Source organism: Pseudopipra pipra, chromosome 7 (genome assembly GCF_036250125.1).
Source record: "Pseudopipra pipra isolate bDixPip1 chromosome 7, bDixPip1.hap1, whole genome shotgun sequence".
NCBI lineage: Eukaryota > Metazoa > Chordata > Aves > Passeriformes > Pipridae > Pseudopipra > Pseudopipra pipra.
In genome coordinates, this window is record NC_087555.1 from 16,228,423 (window position 1) to 16,248,075 (window position 19,653).

The following is a 19,653-nucleotide window of genomic DNA, read 5'->3' on the forward strand; positions in this document are numbered from 1 at the left end:
TAAATCCACTAACAGTAAAATAGGTCATTTTTTTTTGTAGGTTTGTCTGTGGTTTAACAAATGAAAAAGGGATAAATAATAGCTTGAATTTTAAATTCTGTTTGCATTCTACTTAAAGTATTTCTAATACACAAATTTGTAAAATATATAAATTTGAACCAGATGGCATTCCTGTGTAATTACTAATATAAAAAGTAAATACTTTCTATATTGTTTAACCTGTTGCATTTTTTTCTCAGAAAAACCCAGCCCACCAGAAAAACTAGGAGTAACAAATGTCACAAAGGACAGTGTTTCTCTTTCATGGCTAAAACCAGAACATGATGGCGGAAGCAGAATTGTGAGCTACCTCATTGAAGCTCTGGAGAAAGGACAGCAAAAATGGGTTAAGTGTGCAGTTGTAAAGACAACTCATCATGTTGTCCATGGTCTTAAGGAGAACACTGACTATTTCTTCAGAGTTTATGCAGAAAACCAAGCTGGTTTAAGTGATCCTAAGGAACTACTACTTCCTGTTACAGTTAAAGAACAATTAGGTATGCTTCCTGACATGAGAACAAAAGTTGATACACATTCAATTGCATTCATATTTTAAAAGACAGAACATTTTTTAATGGTTTGAAACTGTTTTCTTTTTCAGAATCTCCTGAGATTGACATGAAAGGCTTCCCTCATAACACTGTATATGTTAGATCAGGATCAAACCTGAAAGTTGAAATTCCAGTTTCTGGAAAACCATTGCCAAAGGTGACATTGTCTAGAGATGGTGTTCCACTGAAACCTACTATGAGATTTCACACAGAAACCACTGCAGAAAGTCTCGTCATTAACCTTAAAGAAAGTGTGGCTGCTGATGCTGGCAGATATGACATTACTGCTGCCAATTCAAGTGGTACCACAAAATCATTTGTTAATATTGTTGTGCTGGATAGACCTGGTCCTCCTGTTGGTCCTGTTGTCCTTAGCGATGTCACTGAAGAGAGTGTAACACTCAGATGGCAACCACCAGCTTATGATGGTGGAAGTCAAGTTACCAACTATATTGTACTGAAAAGAGAAACAAGTACTGCAGCTTGGTCTGAAGTGTCTGCAACTGTTGCTAGAACAGTTATCAAAGTTATGAGGCTCACGACAGGAGAAGAATACCAATTCCGCATCAAAGCTGAGAACCGCTTTGGCATCAGTGATCACATAGACTCACAGTGTGTGGTTGTCAAGCTTCCTTACAGTGAGTAACATGCTTCTTGTGATATAAGTTGATGTTTTAATGCTCTGATGTTGAAAATGTAATTTTATTAACAATTACCACTTCTTTTGATATCATCAGCTACCCCTGGCCCTCCTTCTACACCATGGGTCACTAATGTCACCCGAGAGAGTATTACTGTTGGATGGCACGAACCAGTCACTAATGGTGGCAATGCTATCATTGGATACCACCTGGAAATGAAAGACAGGAATAGCATATTATGGCAGAAGGCTAACAAGACCCTTATTCGCACCACTCATTTCAAAGTCACCACCATCAGCGCTGGCCTTATCTATGAATTTAGAGTTTATGCAGAAAATGCAGCTGGCATTGGAAAAGCAAGTCGTCCTTCTGATCCAGTCCTTGCAATTGATGCTTGTGGTATGTATTCTCTAGAAAATAAAGAAGCCCAACCGTTTTGTTTTCCCTATAATAGTCTGTTCTGTGCAGTAAGCCAATATTCAAACCAGCTGTTATTCATTGGCAATATTCTTATGTTTCCTACTGCAGAACCACCAAGAAATGTCCGTGTCTCAGATATTTCCAAGACTGCTATCACTCTCTCCTGGCAGAAGCCAGCATTTGATGGTGGTAGCAAGATCACTGGATACATTGTAGAAAAACGTGATCTTCCAGATGGCAGATGGACAAAAGCAAGCTTCACCAATGTTATTGAGACTCAGTTCACAGTATCTGGTCTGACACAGAATTCCCGGTATGAATTCCGTGTCTTTGCTAAGAATGCCGTTGGTTCCATCAGTAATCCCTCAGATGTTGTGGGTCCTATCACATGCGTTGATACATATGGTAAGTGTTTTGCAATGATATAATGGTATCATTTTGCGGTACTAGAAAGGTTAAAGGCAGTACTGTTTTGTAGATCCATAGTCTTTTAAATATGGAAGGCTAGCTTACAGTGATTGATTCAAGAAGCTTGAATGACTGTGAGTATTTGGGCATGATTGAAGTGAACATCTTTGGCTATATCTGCATTTTAAAGTCTTACGGTATCTATTCAGGAGCAACAGAAGTCTGCCCATGCCCCATGGCCAAAGTGATTATATTTATACATGTGATTGTCTTGTCTTGGTTCTAACTTGTTCTAGGTTTATAATTTAAGTTATATATGCTATATTTGATCTGTATTTATCAAATGCCTGTAAATATTATCTTAAATAAAGTGCTATTATTTTAGTGTTTTATTAAATACAGGGCTAAACTAAGCATATTTTTAACTTATTCTTATTTATTCTTAAGGTGCACCTGAAATTGATGTGCCACCAGAATATACAGAAGTGGTGAAATACAAAGCAGGAACTTCAGTTAAGCTAAAATTAGGCATCTCAGGCAAGCCTATACCCACAATTGAATGGTTCAAAAATGGCAACGAGGTACAAACCAGTGCACTAGTGTCTTTTGAAAACACAACAGAATTTGCTTCTATACTCATCAAGGATGCAAATCGACTCAACAGTGGCACCTATGAATTAAAACTAAAGAATGCCATGGGTTCAGCATCTGCCCATATTAGACTACAGATACTCGGTATGTCTTGAGATGTGACTATATTTTACTATTAAACAATACCTCAGTAATAAATACTTAACAACTTCTTTCTTCTGCCTTTCACAGACAAGCCAGGACCTCCAACTGGACCTATACAGTTTAAGACAGTCACTGCTGAAAAGATTACAATAATGTGGGACCCACCAGCAGATGATGGTGGTGCACCTGTAACACACTATGTTGTTGAAAAGCGGGAGACAAGTCGGGTTGTTTGGTCTTTAATTTCTGAAAAACTGGAGGGATGTATCATAACTACAACAAAACTCATCAAAGGAAATGAATATTTGTTCCGTGTCCGCGGTGTGAACAAGTTTGGAATTGGTGATCCACTTGAATCTGAACCTGTTATAGCCAAAAATTCATTTGGTAAGAAACATATAAAATAACTTACACCACTGAATTGTCTTGTGTATTATTGGTAACTCGTACTAATCTACTGACATGTAATCTTTTTAATCAGTTACACCTGGACCACCTAGTGTACCAGAAGTCACAAAGATAACCAAGAATTCTATGACCGTTGTCTGGAATAGGCCCACAGTTGATGGAGGCAGTGAAATATCAGGATATTTTCTTGAGAAGCGTGACAAGAAGAGTCTGAGTTGGTTCAAGGTTACTAAAGAAAGTATTCGAGACACCAGACAGAAAGTAACAGGTCTGACTGAAAACAGCGAATATCATTTCCGAGTTTGTGCTATCAATGCAGCTGGACAAGGTCCGTTCTCTGAAGCTTCTGACTTCTACAAAGCTGCAGATCCTATTGGTAAGATACAACATGCAGTATTTCCGATTGGTTAGAAATCCATGAACAATGAGCAATTAGTGTGGGATTGCACCAATGTAATGGAGGGCATATTTTCTTCCTCTTTATGATTAATTATAAATATGGATTCTGATTGGTGTTTTTTCCCCCTAATTACCATTTACAGATAAGCCAGGCTCACCAACAAAGCTGAAGGTTGTGGATACAACCAAGACATCTGTCACCCTTGGCTGGATTAAACCTACTTATGATGGAGGAAGTCCAGTTACCAGCTATGTGGTGGAGAAAAGGGAAGGCGAAGAGCAAGAATGGACTGTAGTCAGTACTAAGGGAGAAGTGAGAACAACTGAGTATGTTGTATCACACCTTCAGCCAAGTGTTAATTATTATTTCCGTGTGTCTGCTATGAATTGTGCTGGACAAGGAGAGCCTATTGAAATGATGGAACCCGTTCAAGCTAAAGATATTCTTGGTACTGTACTTTTTGGTGATTTATCATTTTTCTGTGGGGGTTTTGGTTGTTTGTGGTTTTTTTCAAAGCATTTCTTATTTTACATTGCAAGCAGGCATTATTGATTTTTATTTATTTCCACAGTGGCACCAGAGATTGATCTGGATGTTGCTCTCCGGACATCTATTGTTGCTAAAGCAGGTGAAGATGTGGAAATAATGATTCCATTTAAAGGAAGGCCTCCTCCAACAGTCACATGGAGAAAGGGTGACAAGAATCTTGGAACTGATGAAAGATATATAATTCAGAACACAGAATCATCTACATTACTTATTATTCCTCAAGTTACCCGAAATGATACAGGAAAATATGTTCTTACAATTGAAAATGGAGTTGGAGAAGCAAAATCATCATTTGTGAATGTAAAAGTACTTGACACACCTTCTGCTTGCCAGAAGCTGCAGCTTAAGCATGTTTCTCGTGGCACAGTTACACTGGTATGGGAGCCACCTCTTATTAATGGTGGTTCTGAAATAACAAATTATGTCGTTGAAAAAAGAGATGCTACAAAGAGGGCCTGGTCAACTGTTACAACAAAATGTTCTAATACCACCTTTAAACTAACTAACCTATCAGAGAAGACTTCATTCTTCTTCCGTGTTCTTGCTGAAAATGAAATTGGACTGGGTGAACCTTGTGAGACATCTGAACCAGTGAAAGCTGCAGATGTACCTGGACCTGTAAAAGACCTAGCAATGAAAGATTCTACAAAGAGTTCTGTTACATTGCAGTGGAGCAAACCAGACTATGATGGTGGTAGCATTATATCAGACTATATTATTGAGAAGAAACTTCAGGAAGAGAAAGAATGGACATATGCAGGCACAAGCAAGAGCTGTGAATTTGTAGCTGAAAAACTTAGAGAGCTTTCTGTCATGGAATTCAGAGTCTTTGCTAAAAATGAAAAAGGCAAGAGTGACTCTGTTACTGTTGGACCCATTACAGTGAAGGAACTTATAATAACACCTGAGGCTGACCTTTCTGATATTCCTGGAGGACAGATTGCAGTAAGAATTGGACATAACCTGCACACTGAATTGCCCTATAAAGGTAAACCTAAGCCATCAATGAGCTGGCTCAAGGACAACCTCCCTCTTAAAGAAACAGAACAACTTCGTTTCAAGAAAACTGAAAACAAAATAAGCTTAAGCATCAAGAATGTGAAAAAGGAGCATGGTGGCAAATATACTTTAATTCTTGATAATGTAGTCTGCAGAAAATCATTCACATTTACTGTTATCACTCTTGGTCCTCCATCTAAGCCAAAAGCACCTTTAAGACTAGATGAAATCAAAGCAGATAGTGTAGTTTTGTCATGGGAAGCTCCCGAGGATGATGGGGGAGGAGAAATTACTGGATACAGTATTGAGAAGAGAGAAACCTCACAAATGAACTGGAAGCTGGTGTGTTCAAGTGCTGCAAGAACAACCTTCAAAGTGCCAAACCTTGTTAAAGACACTGAATATCAGTTTAGAGTGCGTGCAGAAAACAGATACGGAGTGAGCCCACCTCTTGTCTCAGCAGATGTTGTGGCAAAGCATCAGTTCAGACCACCAGGTGCCCCAGGCAAGCCTGTTGTATACAATATAACCGCTGATGGAATGACCATATCTTGGGATGCTCCTGCTTATGATGGTGGTTCAGAGATCATTGGATACCACGTTGAAAAGAAGGAAAGAAACAGTATTTTGTGGCAGAAGGTTAATGTTGCATTAATATCTAGCAGAGAATACAGGATTACCGGACTACTTGAGGGCCTGGATTACCAGTTCCAAGTATATGCTGAAAACGCTGCAGGTCTAAGCCGAGCTAGCGAGCCAAGCAAATTTACTTTGGCAGTCTCTCCAGTGGGTAAGTGAAGATCAATCACTCATCCAAGAAAATTCTATTCTTGTAAACTATGGTGAGCAGTAATAAAAATAAATCTTCATTATTTTCCTTTCAGACCCGCCTGGTACTCCTGATTACATAGATGTCACTAGGGAAACAATCACCCTCAAATGGACCCCCCCACTGCGTGATGGAGGCAGTAAGATTGTGGCTTACAGCATTGAGAAACGGCAAGGAAGTAAAGACCGTTGGCTTAGGTGTAACTTTACTGATGTCAGTGAATGCCAATATACGGTTACGGGACTCAATGCAGGTGACCGATATGAATTCAGAGTGCTTGCAAGAAATGCCGTTGGTACAATCAGCCCCCCTTCACAGTCTTCAGGCTATATCATGACCAGAGATGAAAACGGTAAGAATTATTTCTTAATATGCTTGTATTTGGGTACTGCAGCCAGATAGAGTTTCTGGCTGTACCGACGGGAAATGGGAAGCCAAGGGGCAAAGAACTTGTTACTGAGATCCTTCCATTCAATTCAGAACATTTATGTTTGTCCTCCAAGATGGGAAGGTCTAAATTAAAGACCCAAATCTGGCAGACATACATAATCAATTGCTGAAAGGCATGGCACTCTACATTTCTCTTGGATAAGCAGAAGTAGCAGCAGCAAAATTGGAAAGAAAGCATAAACTGTAATATTCTGATGGACTGAATAATTCAGAAACTGAAATGTGCCTCAGGTAGCTTGGCATACTATTAACAGCACATATGAAGAGAGTCATCTATTATTAATATGATGTACTTATGGGTGCTTACAGGAAAAATAAGTATATAGTTCGTATAATAACTGCTATTTAGAGAATGCCATTTTCTAAGTGAAAGAATTCTATATATTACAAGCTTTTACAATTAGTACATTTAGAAGAATATCCAGAAAAATACTTTGCTATGTGGAAATTGAATTATATTTTCCTTTTTTAGTTGCTCCAACAATTGAATTTGGTGCTGAGCACTTTGAAGGCCTTACTGTTAAAGCTGGAGAGAGCATTAGAGTTAAAGCTCTAATCAGAGGACGTCCAGTACCTAAAGTGACATGGTTTAAGGATGGTAAAGAGATAGAGAAAACAATGAATATAGAAATAACTACAGCTATTGGATACAGTACAATCTTCATTAGAGATGCCATCCGGGATCATCGTGGAGTGTACACAGTAGAAGCCAAAAATGCATCAGGCACTAAACGAGAAGATATTACCATCAGAGTACAAGGTACTGCACCAAACACTTACAGCGTGCTTTTTTTAAATAGTATTTTATTCTAATGTCAGCAAGTTATAACTCTGAACCTTTAATATTGCAGACGCACCAGGAAAAGTTGGTGGACCAATACGATTCACAAACATCACTGGAGAAAAAGTCACATTATGGTGGGAGCCTCCAGCTAATGATGGTTGTGCTTCTATTTCTCACTACATAATTGAAAAACGTGAAACCAGCAGGATTGCTTGGGCATTAGTTGAAGATAAATGTGAAGCTTGCAGCTACACAGCACTTAAATTAATTAAGGGCAATGAGTACCAGTTCCGCATCTCTGCAGTGAACAAATTTGGAGTTGGCAGACCACTGGAGTCTGATCCAGTTATTGCACAAATACCTTACAGTAAGTTTCTACCTCATTCTGCACAAATATCTATGGAGTTACCATCTTGTCTTTCTAATGATGTTTTTCTTTTTTCAGCTCTCCCTGATGCACCAGGAACGCCAGAGCCTACCAACGTAACAGGAGACAGTATCACACTCACATGGGCAAGACCAGAGTCAGATGGTGGAAGCGAGATAAATGAGTATATTCTTGAAAGGAGAGAAAAGAAGAGCATGCGCTGGGTTAAAGTATCCAGTAAGAGGCCCATTACAGAAAACAGATACAGAGTAACTGGCCTTATTGAAGGCAATGAGTATGAGTTCCATGTCATGGCTGAAAACGCTGCAGGAGTTGGACCTGCAAGTGATGTTTCAAAGCTGATTAAATGTAGAGAACCAGTCAGCCCACCAAGTGCTCCTAATGTTGTAAAGGTGACAGATACATCAAAGACTAGTGTAAGCTTAGAGTGGACAAAGCCAGTTTTTGATGGAGGCATGGAAATAATTGGGTACATCATTGAGATGTGCAAAGCTGACCTTGAATCATGGCAGAAAGTCAATGCAGAGACTGTTATTGCTACTAAATATACCGTTGTTGATTTGGAGGCAGGAGAACACTATAAATTCAGAGTTAGTGCTGTCAATGGCGCTGGCAAAGGAGAGAGTTGTGAAATTCCTGCTTCAGTCCAAACCGTGGACAGGCTTTCTGCACCCGAAATTGATATCGATGCAAACTTCAAGCAGACTCATATTGTAAGAGCAGGTGCAAGCATTCGTCTATTTATTGCCTTCTCTGGAAGGCCTGTTCCTACTGCAGTGTGGTCCAAAGCAGATGCTAATCTCAGCTTGCGTGCTGACATTCAAACAACTGATTCCTTCAGCACATTGACTGTGGAGGAATGCAATAGAAATGATGCTGGCAAGTATGTCTTTACTGTGGAAAACAACAGTGGAAGTAAGTCTGTTACATTTACTGTCAAGGTTTTGGACACGCCTGGTCCACCAGGTCCTATTACATTTAAAGATGTGACTCGAGGATCTATTACTTTAATGTGGGATGCTCCTGTTTTGGATGGAGGTTCTCGTATCCATCACTACGTTGTGGAAAAACGTGAAGCAAGTCGTCGTAGCTGGCAAGTAGTGAATTCAAAATGCACTCGACAGATCTTTAAGGTCACAGATCTAGCAGAAGGTGTGCCATATTACTACCGAGTATCAGCAGAAAATGAATATGGTGTAGGTGAACCTTGTGAATTAACAGAACCAGTTGTAGCCACGGAAGAACCCGCTCCACCTAAGAGACTAGATATTGTTGATACCACCAAATCTTCTGTAGTTTTAGCTTGGCTTAAGCCTGATCATGATGGTGGTAGCCGTATTACTGGATACCTTCTTGAAATGAAACAAAAAGGATCTGACTCCTGGATTGGAGCTGGACAAACCAAGCAACTTACTTTCACTGTTGAAGGCCTTGTGGAGAACACTGAATATGAGTTCCGGGTGAAGGCGAAAAATGATGCTGGCTACAGTGAGCCAAGAGAAGCTTTCTCTTCTGTTATTGTTAAGGAGCCACAGATTGAACCAACAGCAGATCTCAGCGATATAAGCAGACAGCTCATAACATGCAAGGCTGGAAGCACGTTTACGATTGATATACCAATCAGTGGGCGCCCAGCTCCAAAAGTGACATGGAAACTTGAGGAGATGAAGCTGAAGGAAACTGAGAGAGTGACTATCAAGACAACAAAAGACAGAACCACACTGACTGTAAAGGACAGTATGAGAGGTGACTCTGGTAAATACTACCTTACACTTGAAAACACTGCTGGTGTGAAAACATTTGCTATCACGGTGGTAGTCATAGGAAGACCAGGTCCTGTCACTGGCCCAATTGAAATATCATCTGTCTCTGCTGAGTCCTGTGTGTTGACCTGGAAAGAACCTGAAGATGATGGTGGCAGTGACATTACAAACTACATTGTAGAGAAACGTGAGTCTGGCACAACAGCATGGCAGCTGGTTAATTCCAGTGTGAAACGAACACAGATTAAAGTCAGTCATCTCACAAAATACCAAGAGTACAGTTTCCGAGTAAGCTCAGAAAATAGATTTGGTGTCAGCAAGCCGCTTGAATCAAAAACAGTAGTTGCTGAGCATCCATTCGGTAAGTGAAACACTTCTCAAAATTTGTTCTTTTCCTCTGACTGTAGTATTTGTAATCACTAATATTTTCCTCCCTGTCTTTTTTTTGTGTTTAGTCCCACCAAGCCCACCTTCAAGGCCAGAAGTCTATTCTGCATCTGCCACTGCCATGGCCATTCGCTGGGAGGAACCCTATCATGATGGTGGCAGCAAAGTCATTGGATATTGGGTGGAAAAGAAGGAGCGCAACACCATCCTTTGGGTGAAAGAGAACAAAGTGCCCTGCTGTGAATGCAACTACAAAGTCACAGGGTTGGTGGAAGGCCTAGAATATCAGTTCAGAACCTATGCTCTAAATGCTGCAGGTGTTAGCAAAGCTAGTGAAGCTTCCAGACCTGTAGTGGCTCAAAATCCAGTTGGTAAGTATTACTTTTAGAGTTACATTGTTACTTAAGCTAAAACAGAATTGCATTTCTCATTTTTTCTGTTTTATTCCTCCAGATCCACCAGGAAGACCAGAAGTAACAGATGTGACCAGATCTTCAGTGTCGCTGAGCTGGTCACCCCCACTTTATGATGGTGGAAGCAAAATTATCGGATATATTATAGAGCGCAAACCATATAATGAATCTGGTGATGGACGCTGGCTGAAATGCAATTATACCATTGTCTCAGAAAACTACTTTACTGTGACAGCTCTTGGTGAAGATGAAGCCTATGAATTCCGTGTACTAGCAAAGAATGCTGCTGGTGTGATTAGCAAAGGATCTGAATCAACTGGTGCTGTCATTTGCAAAGACGAATACTGTAAGGAATATTCACTTGGAACAATTAAAAAATAATGTCCTATTTTTAAAACTGTCATGTAATTTTTTCCCAAATCTCTCTTTCCAGCACCACCAAAGGCTGAACTTGATGCCAGACTGCAGGGAGAAGTTTTGAGCATTAGGGCTGGATCGGACCTTGTTCTTGATGCAGCTGTTGGTGGGAAACCAGAACCAAAAGTCTTCTGGTCCAAAGGTGACAGGGAACTGGACCTATGTGAAAAGATATCTCTGCAATACACCAGCAAACGAGCTATTGCAATTATCAAGTTCTGTGACAGAAGTGATAGTGGAAAATATACTCTAACAGTTAAAAACGCCAGTGGAATGAAACAACTTTCCGTTCTTGTCAAAGTGCTTGGTATGTATCCCATGATTAATATGCAATACTTAGTATACTAAAAAACCCACATTCTTTTAAATAAGAATGAGATGCTTTTCCTTAGGCACTGATTACAACACTTATTTTGATCCCTACGCAGATTCACCAGGTCCATGTGCAGGCAAAATCATGATTAGCAGAGTAACAGAAGAGAAATGTACTCTGACATGGAACATTCCTGAGGAAGATGGAGGTGCAGAAATCACTCACTATATCATAGAAAGGCGTGAAACCAGCAGACTTCACTGGGTTATTGTTGAGGCTGAATGCCAGACATTATCCACTGTGGTAACAAAACTTATTAAAAATAATGAATACCTCTTCCGTGTGAGAGCTGTCAACAAATATGGACCAGGTGTTCCACTTGAATCAGAACCCGTGATTGCCAGGAATGCTTTCAGTGAGTGTTACTACCTTCCATTCAGCATCAGAATTTGTGGAATAGTTCTCATAGATAAACAGTGTGCTAAATAATATTTTTTTTCACCTTTAAAAAAAATAGCTATTCCAACACAACCTGGTGCTCCTGAAGAAGTGAGCGTCGGCAAGGAACATATCATTATTCAGTGGACAAAACCAGAATCAGATGGTGGCAGTGAGATTAAGGACTATCTTGTGGACAAACGTGAAAGGAAAAGTCTGCGCTGGACACGAGTGAACAGAGATTACACCATTTATGATACCAGACTGAAAGTCACTGGTCTCATGGAAGGGTGCCAGTACCAATTCCGTGTCACTGCAGTGAATGCTGCTGGAAACAGTGAACCTAGTGAAGCTTCACAGTACATGTTATGTAAAGAACCAACATGTAAGTTATATAAATATTTTAATATTTATTTATAATAATGGAGTATAAACTCACATTGACACTACAACTAAGAAACCAATAACCACATATAAAGTCACTGAACTAGCTAGTATTAGAATAAACTTTAAAAGAGTTATACTTCATCTTAAATACATTTCCCAGATTTAGCTGTTTGGAAATAATTTTTGACTGTAAAATGTTATCTGCTCTATTGTGAAATGCATTTTCTTCTTTTTCAAAGATACTCCTGCATCACCTTCAGTTCCAAGAGTTGTGGATACTACTAAGCACAGCATAAGTTTAGCATGGTCAAAGCCCACATATGATGGTGGTGCTGACATCTTAGGCTATGTTCTTGAGATGAAAGAAGAAGGTAGTGAACAGTGGTATCGACCACATACAACCGCTACTCTGAGGAATGCTGAGTTCACCGTGACTGGTCTTAAAACAAACCAGAAATACCAATTCAGAGTTGCTGCTACAAACGTGAATGGTATGAGTGAATTTAGTGAATCATCAGCAGAAATAGAACCTGTGGAAAGAATAGGTAATTTGAAAACTTCCTGTCTATTTTGCAGAATAACTATATTTTCCTCTAGAACTGTTAAAAGAATAATTAATTCCATGTTTCTTATACCCTTCATCAGAAATACCTGAGCTTGAGCTTGCTGATGATCTGAAGAAGACGGTTACAGTCAGAGCTGGTGGTTCCCTCCGCCTAATGGTCTCTGTATCTGGCAGACCTGCTCCTGTAATCACATGGAGCAAGCAGGGTGTTGACCTTGTAAGTCGAGCTATTATTGATACTACAGACAGCTACACTCTGCTTATTGTGGATAAAGTTAATCGATATGATGCTGGAAAATACATCATTGAGGCTGAAAATCAATCTGGAAAAAAATCTGCAACTATTTCTGTGAAAGTGTATGGTAAGTACTGCTACGTTTGTATGTGGGCATTCCACCACTCTTCATACTCATTACTCAGGAATAAGTGTCATTCAATTTCAAAGGAAATTTGCAGTTTAAATAACATGAGAAGTTTAAATAACATGTTTGAGAAGTCAGAGAAACAATCTAAACCAAAGGAAAATACACAGTGTCTGAAGCTGTGCTAGTTTATGAATCAAATCCAAGCATTTCTTTTATGCAGAAGCAGTCATTGACTGTAAAGTGAAAGGATCCAAAAGAAAAAAAGAATGTTTGTTTGTTGTTGTTTTTTGTTTTAGATACACCTGGTCCACCATCTTCAGTAAAAGTTAAGGAAGCATCAAAAGATTCTGTGACACTTACTTGGGATATTCCAAACATTGACGGTGGAGCCCCAGTCAACAATTACATAATCGAGAAACGTGAAGCTTCCATGAGAGCTTACAAGACTGTGACTACCAAATGCAGCAAAACATTTTATAGAGTCACTGGACTTCTAGAAGGAGCTTTGTATTATTTCAGAGTACTGCCAGAAAATATTTATGGCATTGGTGAAGCTTGTGAAACATCTGATGCAGTACTAGTATCTGATGTCCCCATGGTACCACAAAAACTCGAAGTGATTGACACCACTAAATCAACTGTTACTCTTGCATGGGAGAAGCCACTGCACGATGGTGGCAGCAGATTGACAGGCTATGTTATTGAGGCCAGCAAAGCTGGAACAGAAAGATGGTTGAAGGTAGTGACACTGAAGCCTACTGTCTACGAACATACAATTATCTCTCTCAATGAAGGCGAACAGTACTTGTTCAGGGTTAGAGCACAGAATCAGAAAGGTGTGTCAGAACCACGAGAGACTGTCACAGCAGTAACAGTCCAAGACCAAAAAGGTAGGTGTCCACTGTTGCAAATAACAGGGTGAAGTGAAGTGCGATATTTATAAAACAGGTATTTTAAATCAATTAAATATCAATCAATTTAATATCAATTAATTTCTTTTCTTAGTTCTGCCAACAATTGACTTTGCTGGAATACCTCAGAAGACAATTCATGTACCTGCTGGCAAGCCCATTGAGTTAGCCATTCCAATTGAAGGACGACCACCTCCAACTGCATCTTGGTTCTTTGCTGGTTCTAAACTAAAAGAATCAGAACGCATCAAAATGGAGACTGTTGCTAAAATGACTAAATTAACTGTGCGTGAGACCACCATACATGACACTGGAGACTATACGCTTGAACTGAAGAACACAACTGGAACAGTTACTGATACACTAAAGGTTATAATCCTTGGTAAGAATTAATGAAAATAATTGTCCATGATCTTTTTCCATTTGAGCTTTTACATGAGCAATATGATTCCTTTTTTCCACTTGTTTTTTAATTTTCTTTTTTATTTCCTAGACAAACCTGGACCACCTGTTGGACCTATCCGAATTGACGAAGTTGATTCAAATTATGTAACCATCTCCTGGGACCCACCTGAGCTGGATGGTGGAGCTGCCCTTAGTGGATATGTGGTAGAACAGCGTGATGCTCACCGTCCTGGATGGCTGCCAGTTTCAGAGTCAGTAACCAGGACAACATTTAAGTTCACCAGACTTGTTGAAGGTGCAGAATATGTGTTCCGTGTGGCTGCTACAAACCGCTTTGGAATCGGATCTTACCTACAGTCTGAAATTATAGAATGCAAGAGCAGAATCCGTAAGTCAGAAATTTTGTTTATTCTCTACCTTTAAAAATATAAATATATATTTAAATGGGCTTATGTCCCATGCATAGATTAGATTTTTCTGAATGTTACTACTTCCTTTTGCCAAGTAAAATGGTACATTATGATGCACAATAATCTTGTTTCATTTCTGGGGAAAAATGCCATCCATAAATCTATGTAGGTATTGCAGATGAACTGCACACAATGTGAATCGTAAACTTCGATTTTCTGCTCAGGTCTACTAATAGTCTTGAAAAATTGCTTTACCCCATTACAAAGCCAAGAGTATTTCGCTGACCTAATTTGTAAAGTACTTAGATATCTGCTGATAAAAAGAGTTTGACAGGACATTGATATTATATTGTCATTCACAATACATTGCACATTACTAATGCCTAGAATAATTTGATTTCTTCACTAATTCTGTGTCCTGTTTTACAGGTATTCCTGGTCCTCCTGGCACTCCAGAAGTGTTTGATATCTCTCGAGATGGCATGACATTAACTTGGTATCCTCCAGAAGATGATGGTGACTCACAGATCACTGGTTATATTGTGGAACGCAAAGAAGTTAGAGCAGATAGATGGATCCGTGTAAATAAAGTCCCAGTTACTATGACTCGTTACCGTTCCACTGGGTTGGTCGAAGGACTGGAATATGAACACCGAGTCACAGCAATCAATGCCAGAGGCACTGGGAAACCCAGCCGTCCTTCCAAGTCTGCTGTTGCCAGAGATCCGATTGGTAAGTACTTTCCTACATACATTAAGCACATTATGGCAAAAAGGAATGACAGTAGTAAAATTTACTCTTTTTTTCTCATTCAGAAATTTATCTGGATGTATTAATAAATGAGATTCTGACTGGAGAAAACAGAGAAAATATTAGGGAAAATCGTTCATTCAAAGTTTTCCTACATAAATAGACTATAGACTTATTACAGATCATATGTTGCAAGTTAGCATTTGCTTAATCTTTTAAATATTCGTTTAAAAAATTACACCCTATCTGATCTTCCCTTCCAGCTCCTCCAGGTAAACCTCAGAATCCAAGAGTCACTGATACTACAAGAACATCTGTCTCCCTGGCCTGGAGTCCACCAGAAGATGAAGGTGGTTCTAAAGTTACTGGCTACTTAATTGAGATGCAGAAGGTTGATCAATTTGAATGGACCAAATGCAACACTACGCCAACCAAGATTCGCGAATACACCTTGACACATCTTCCCCAGGGTGCAGAGTACAGATTCCGTGTGCTAGCCTGTAATGCTGGTGGGCCAGGAGAACCTGCTGAAGTGCCAGGAACAGTCAAAATAACAGAAATGCTTGGTAAGATATTTCAAGCCTTAGCTTCTGTTGAAAGTTGTCCTAAAAAAATATTTGCCTAAGACAAGTATGCTATCATCTGTAAAACAGACATAACATGACATCTTAATTTTGTTTACAGAATATCCTGACTATGAACTTGATGAAAAATACCAAGAAGGTCTCATGGTGAGACAAGGTGGAGTAATCAGGCTTACAATACCCATTAAGGGTAAGCCCATCCCAGTATGCAAATGGACAAAAGAAGGACAAGACATCAGCAAGAGGGCCATGATTGCAACTTCTGAGACTCACACAGAACTTGTGATCAAAGATGCAGAAAGAGAAGATTCAGGAACCTATGATTTGTCACTTGAAAACAAGTGTGGCAAAAAAGCTGTGTATATTAAAGTCAGAGTGATTGGCATTCCGAATCCACCAGAAGGGCCACTGGAGTATGATGATATACAAGCTCGTTCTGTCAGAGTAAGCTGGAGACCTCCTACAGATGACGGTGGTGCAGATATCCTAGGTTACATTGTTGAGAGAAGAGAAGTACCGAAGACTGCCTGGTACACTGTTGACTCCAGAGTGAAAGGGACATCACTGGTGGTGAAAGGGCTCAAAGAAAATGTGGAATATCACTTCCGTGTTTCTGCTGAAAACCATTTCGGTATTAGCAAATCTCTCAAGTCTGAAGAACCAGCAGTACCAAAGACACCTCTAAGTAAGTTCCCTCTTAGATTTAAAAAAAAAAATAAAAAAAATAGAAAATTAGTTACTACATTATGATCTATAAGTGCAATAATATATACAAAAGTTTTAATGCTATGTCACTATTATTTCTATTATTTTTGCTATTATTATTCATAGATCCTCCAGAGCCTCCAAACAACCCACCTGAAGTGCTTGATGTTACAAAGAGTTCTGTCAACTTGTCCTGGTCCAGACCTAAAGATGATGGTGGTTCTCGTGTAACTGGCTACTACATTGAACGTAAAGAGACATCTACAGAAAAATGGGTCCGGCATAATAAGACACAGATTACCACTACAATGTACACAGTCACAGGACTTGTTCCAGATGCTGAATATCAATTCCGTATCATTGCTCAAAATGACATTGGTGAAAGTGAAGCAAGTCCTGCTTCTGAACCAGTTGTATGCAAGGATCCATTTGGTAAGAAAATGTCTGCATTAACAGATCTTGTGAAGGGCAACTTTGTGGCATTTAGAGAGGAATTTATTTTCCGTATCTCTTTTAATTTTCAGACAAACCAAGCCAACCTGGAGAAATTGAGATCACTTCTATATCTAAGGACAGCATTACATTAGAATGGGAACGACCCGAAAGTGATGGTGGGAAAGAGATCCTTGGCTACTGGGTTGAATATCGCCAGTCTGGAGAAAGCACCTGGAAAAAATGCAATAAGGAACGCATCAAGGACAGGCAGTTTACAGTAGGAGGTTTACTAGAGGCTACAGAATATGAGTTCCGTGTTTTCGCAGAAAATCAGACTGGCCTCAGCAGACCGCGCAGGACTGCTATGGCAGTGAAAACTAAATTAACATGTAAGCAAAAACATATTGTCACATTTCCTGTGATATTGTTGTGATTTGCTGTCATAAACCATGGCGCTGCACTTAACATGCTGCCTATTTGTTTTACATGTTATTTGCCAACATGTTTCATAATAATCATCATTATTTTCATAATTGTCTTTGTCATAGCTGGAGAAGCACCTGCCATCAGAAAAGAAATGCAGGACGTTACAACTAAACTGGGTGAGGCGGCTCAGCTTACATGCCAGATTGTTGGGAGACCTTTGCCTGATATTAAATGGTACCGCTTTGGCAAAGAACTGGTGCAAAGCCGAAAATACAAAATGTCATCTGATGGACGCAATCATACACTGACAGTAATGACAGAGGAACAGGAGGATGAAGGTCTCTACACTTGTATGGCTACCAATGATGTCGGAGAAATTGAAACTAGTGGCAAACTATTATTGCAGGCTCCTCCTCAGTTCCATCCTGGCTTCCCATTGAAAGAGAAATACTATGCAGGGGCAGGTGGCACCCTCCGCCTTCACGTTGTGTATATTGGCCGACCAGTACCAGCAATAACCTGGTTCCATGGCAACAAACCTTTGAGAGGATCAGAAACAGTTACTATTGAGAACACAGAACATTATACTCATCTTGCTATTAAGAATGTCCAGCACAAGACTCATGCTGGGAAGTACAAAGTACAACTCAGTAACACATTTGGAACGGTTGACACTGTACTTAATGTGGAAATACAAGGTAATTCATTTTATTTTCAGTATTTTTGTGGAATATTTTCTCAAATATTGATTGGAAAAAGAACTAAAAATGTTGTGCTTTTTCTTGTACAGATAAACCAGATAAACCAGCAGGGCCAATTGTTATAGAGTCTATACTGAAGAATTCTGTGGTGATAAGCTGGAAACCACCAGAGGATGATGGAGGTGCTATGATAACCAATTACATCATAGAGAAACGTGAAGCCAAGGAAGGAACAGAATGGCAACTTGTATCTTCAAGCATTTCAGGCACAACCTGTAGAATTGTTAACCTAACTGAAAATGCAGGCTATTATTTCCGTGTTTCTGCTCAGAATACATATGGCATTAGTGAAGCACTGGAGGTCTCATCAGTGGTTTTCATAAAGCCTCCATTTGGTAAGTGGAGGCCAAAGTATCAATTTCTGTAAGCCAGCAGCCAAGCCCCACACAGATGCTTGCTCACTCCCCCACCAGCAGGATCAGGGAGAGAACTGGAAGGGTAAAAAGCTAGAGAACTCGTGGGTTGAGATGAAGACAGTTGAATAGGGAAAGCAAAAGCTGCGCACACAAAGCAAAGCAAAACAAGACATCATCTCACTGCTCCCCATGGGCAGGCAGGTGTTCAGCCATCTCCGAGATAGCAGGGCCCCATCACACATACCCGTTACTTGGGAAGACAAAGCCATCACTCCAAACCTCATGCCCTTCCTCCTTCTTCCCCCCACTTTATATACTGAGCATGTCATATGGTATGGAATATCCCTGTGGTCAGTTGGTGTCACCTGTCCCAGCTGTGTGTCCTCCCAGCCTCCCATGCACCCCCAACTTCCTTGCCAGCGTGGCAGTACAGAAAGCAGAAAAGGCCTTGGCTCTGTGTAAGCCCTGCTCAGCAATAACAAAAACGCCTCTATATTATCAACCCTATGTTCAGCACAAATCCAAAATATAGCCCCATACCAGTCACTGGGAAGAAAGTTAACTCTACCCCAGCCAAAACCAGCACACCCTCTAATTAGTAAGGCAAGCTCACTTAAATTTTTGAATTTTTTTATTCTTTACAGAAAAACCAGGACAACCTGGCCAGCCAGTAGCAAGTGCTGTCACAAAGGATTCCTGTGTTGTCTCATGGAAGCCACCTGCAAGTGATGGTGGTGCAAAGATTAGAACTTATTATCTTGAGAAGCGTGAGAAAAAACAAAACAAGTGGATTTCTGTAACAACAGATGAAATCCGTGAAACAGTCTACTCTGTGAAAGATCTTATTGAAGGTCTTGAATATGAGTTCCGTGTAAAATGTGAAAACCTTGGTGGTGAAAGTGAGTGGAGTGAGGTATCCCAACCAGTCATTCCAAAATCTGATGTACCCATTAAAGCTCCACATTTCAAGGAAGAACTAAGGAATCTGAATGTGAAATTTCAAGCTAACGCCACGTTTGTCTGCAAAGTCACCGGTCATCCTAAGCCAATTGTCAAGTGGTACAGACAGGGCAAAGAAATCATGCCAGATGGGGAAAAGATCAAGATACAGGAATTCAAGGGTGGATATTACCAGCTGATCATTGCAAATGTAACAGATGATGATGCCACAGTATATCAAGTTAGAGCTACCAACCAAGGAGGATCTGTGTCTGGCACTGCCTCTTTGGATGTTGAAGGTGAATGAAGAGTCTTAATAAGA

At 39.9% G+C, this 19,653-nt stretch overlaps 1 protein-coding gene across 1 annotated transcript in view; it reads left to right on the top strand.

Moving 5' to 3' along the window:
* Positions 1 to 19,653, top strand: part of TTN (titin) — a 244,337-nt gene that overhangs the window by 215,770 nt on the left and 8,914 nt on the right. The window contains exons 287-317 of the mRNA XM_064660725.1: positions 240 to 536; positions 641 to 1,228; positions 1,328 to 1,630; positions 1,760 to 2,056; positions 2,507 to 2,794; positions 2,882 to 3,181; positions 3,276 to 3,578; positions 3,745 to 4,050; positions 4,174 to 5,940; positions 6,035 to 6,331; positions 6,902 to 7,189; positions 7,281 to 7,580; positions 7,659 to 9,725; positions 9,820 to 10,122; positions 10,205 to 10,510; positions 10,598 to 10,888; positions 11,010 to 11,309; positions 11,412 to 11,717; positions 11,959 to 12,264; positions 12,365 to 12,646; positions 12,946 to 13,539; positions 13,655 to 13,942; positions 14,054 to 14,353; positions 14,805 to 15,107; positions 15,389 to 15,691; positions 15,810 to 16,394; positions 16,541 to 16,846; positions 16,939 to 17,238; positions 17,398 to 17,973; positions 18,066 to 18,371; positions 19,037 to 19,630. Coding sequence (XP_064516795.1) covers positions 240 to 536; positions 641 to 1,228; positions 1,328 to 1,630; positions 1,760 to 2,056; positions 2,507 to 2,794; positions 2,882 to 3,181; positions 3,276 to 3,578; positions 3,745 to 4,050; positions 4,174 to 5,940; positions 6,035 to 6,331; positions 6,902 to 7,189; positions 7,281 to 7,580; positions 7,659 to 9,725; positions 9,820 to 10,122; positions 10,205 to 10,510; positions 10,598 to 10,888; positions 11,010 to 11,309; positions 11,412 to 11,717; positions 11,959 to 12,264; positions 12,365 to 12,646; positions 12,946 to 13,539; positions 13,655 to 13,942; positions 14,054 to 14,353; positions 14,805 to 15,107; positions 15,389 to 15,691; positions 15,810 to 16,394; positions 16,541 to 16,846; positions 16,939 to 17,238; positions 17,398 to 17,973; positions 18,066 to 18,371; positions 19,037 to 19,630 — 13,950 coding nt within the window. The remainder of the gene's footprint in view (positions 1 to 239; positions 537 to 640; positions 1,229 to 1,327; positions 1,631 to 1,759; positions 2,057 to 2,506; positions 2,795 to 2,881; positions 3,182 to 3,275; positions 3,579 to 3,744; positions 4,051 to 4,173; positions 5,941 to 6,034; positions 6,332 to 6,901; positions 7,190 to 7,280; positions 7,581 to 7,658; positions 9,726 to 9,819; positions 10,123 to 10,204; positions 10,511 to 10,597; positions 10,889 to 11,009; positions 11,310 to 11,411; positions 11,718 to 11,958; positions 12,265 to 12,364; positions 12,647 to 12,945; positions 13,540 to 13,654; positions 13,943 to 14,053; positions 14,354 to 14,804; positions 15,108 to 15,388; positions 15,692 to 15,809; positions 16,395 to 16,540; positions 16,847 to 16,938; positions 17,239 to 17,397; positions 17,974 to 18,065; positions 18,372 to 19,036; positions 19,631 to 19,653) is intronic.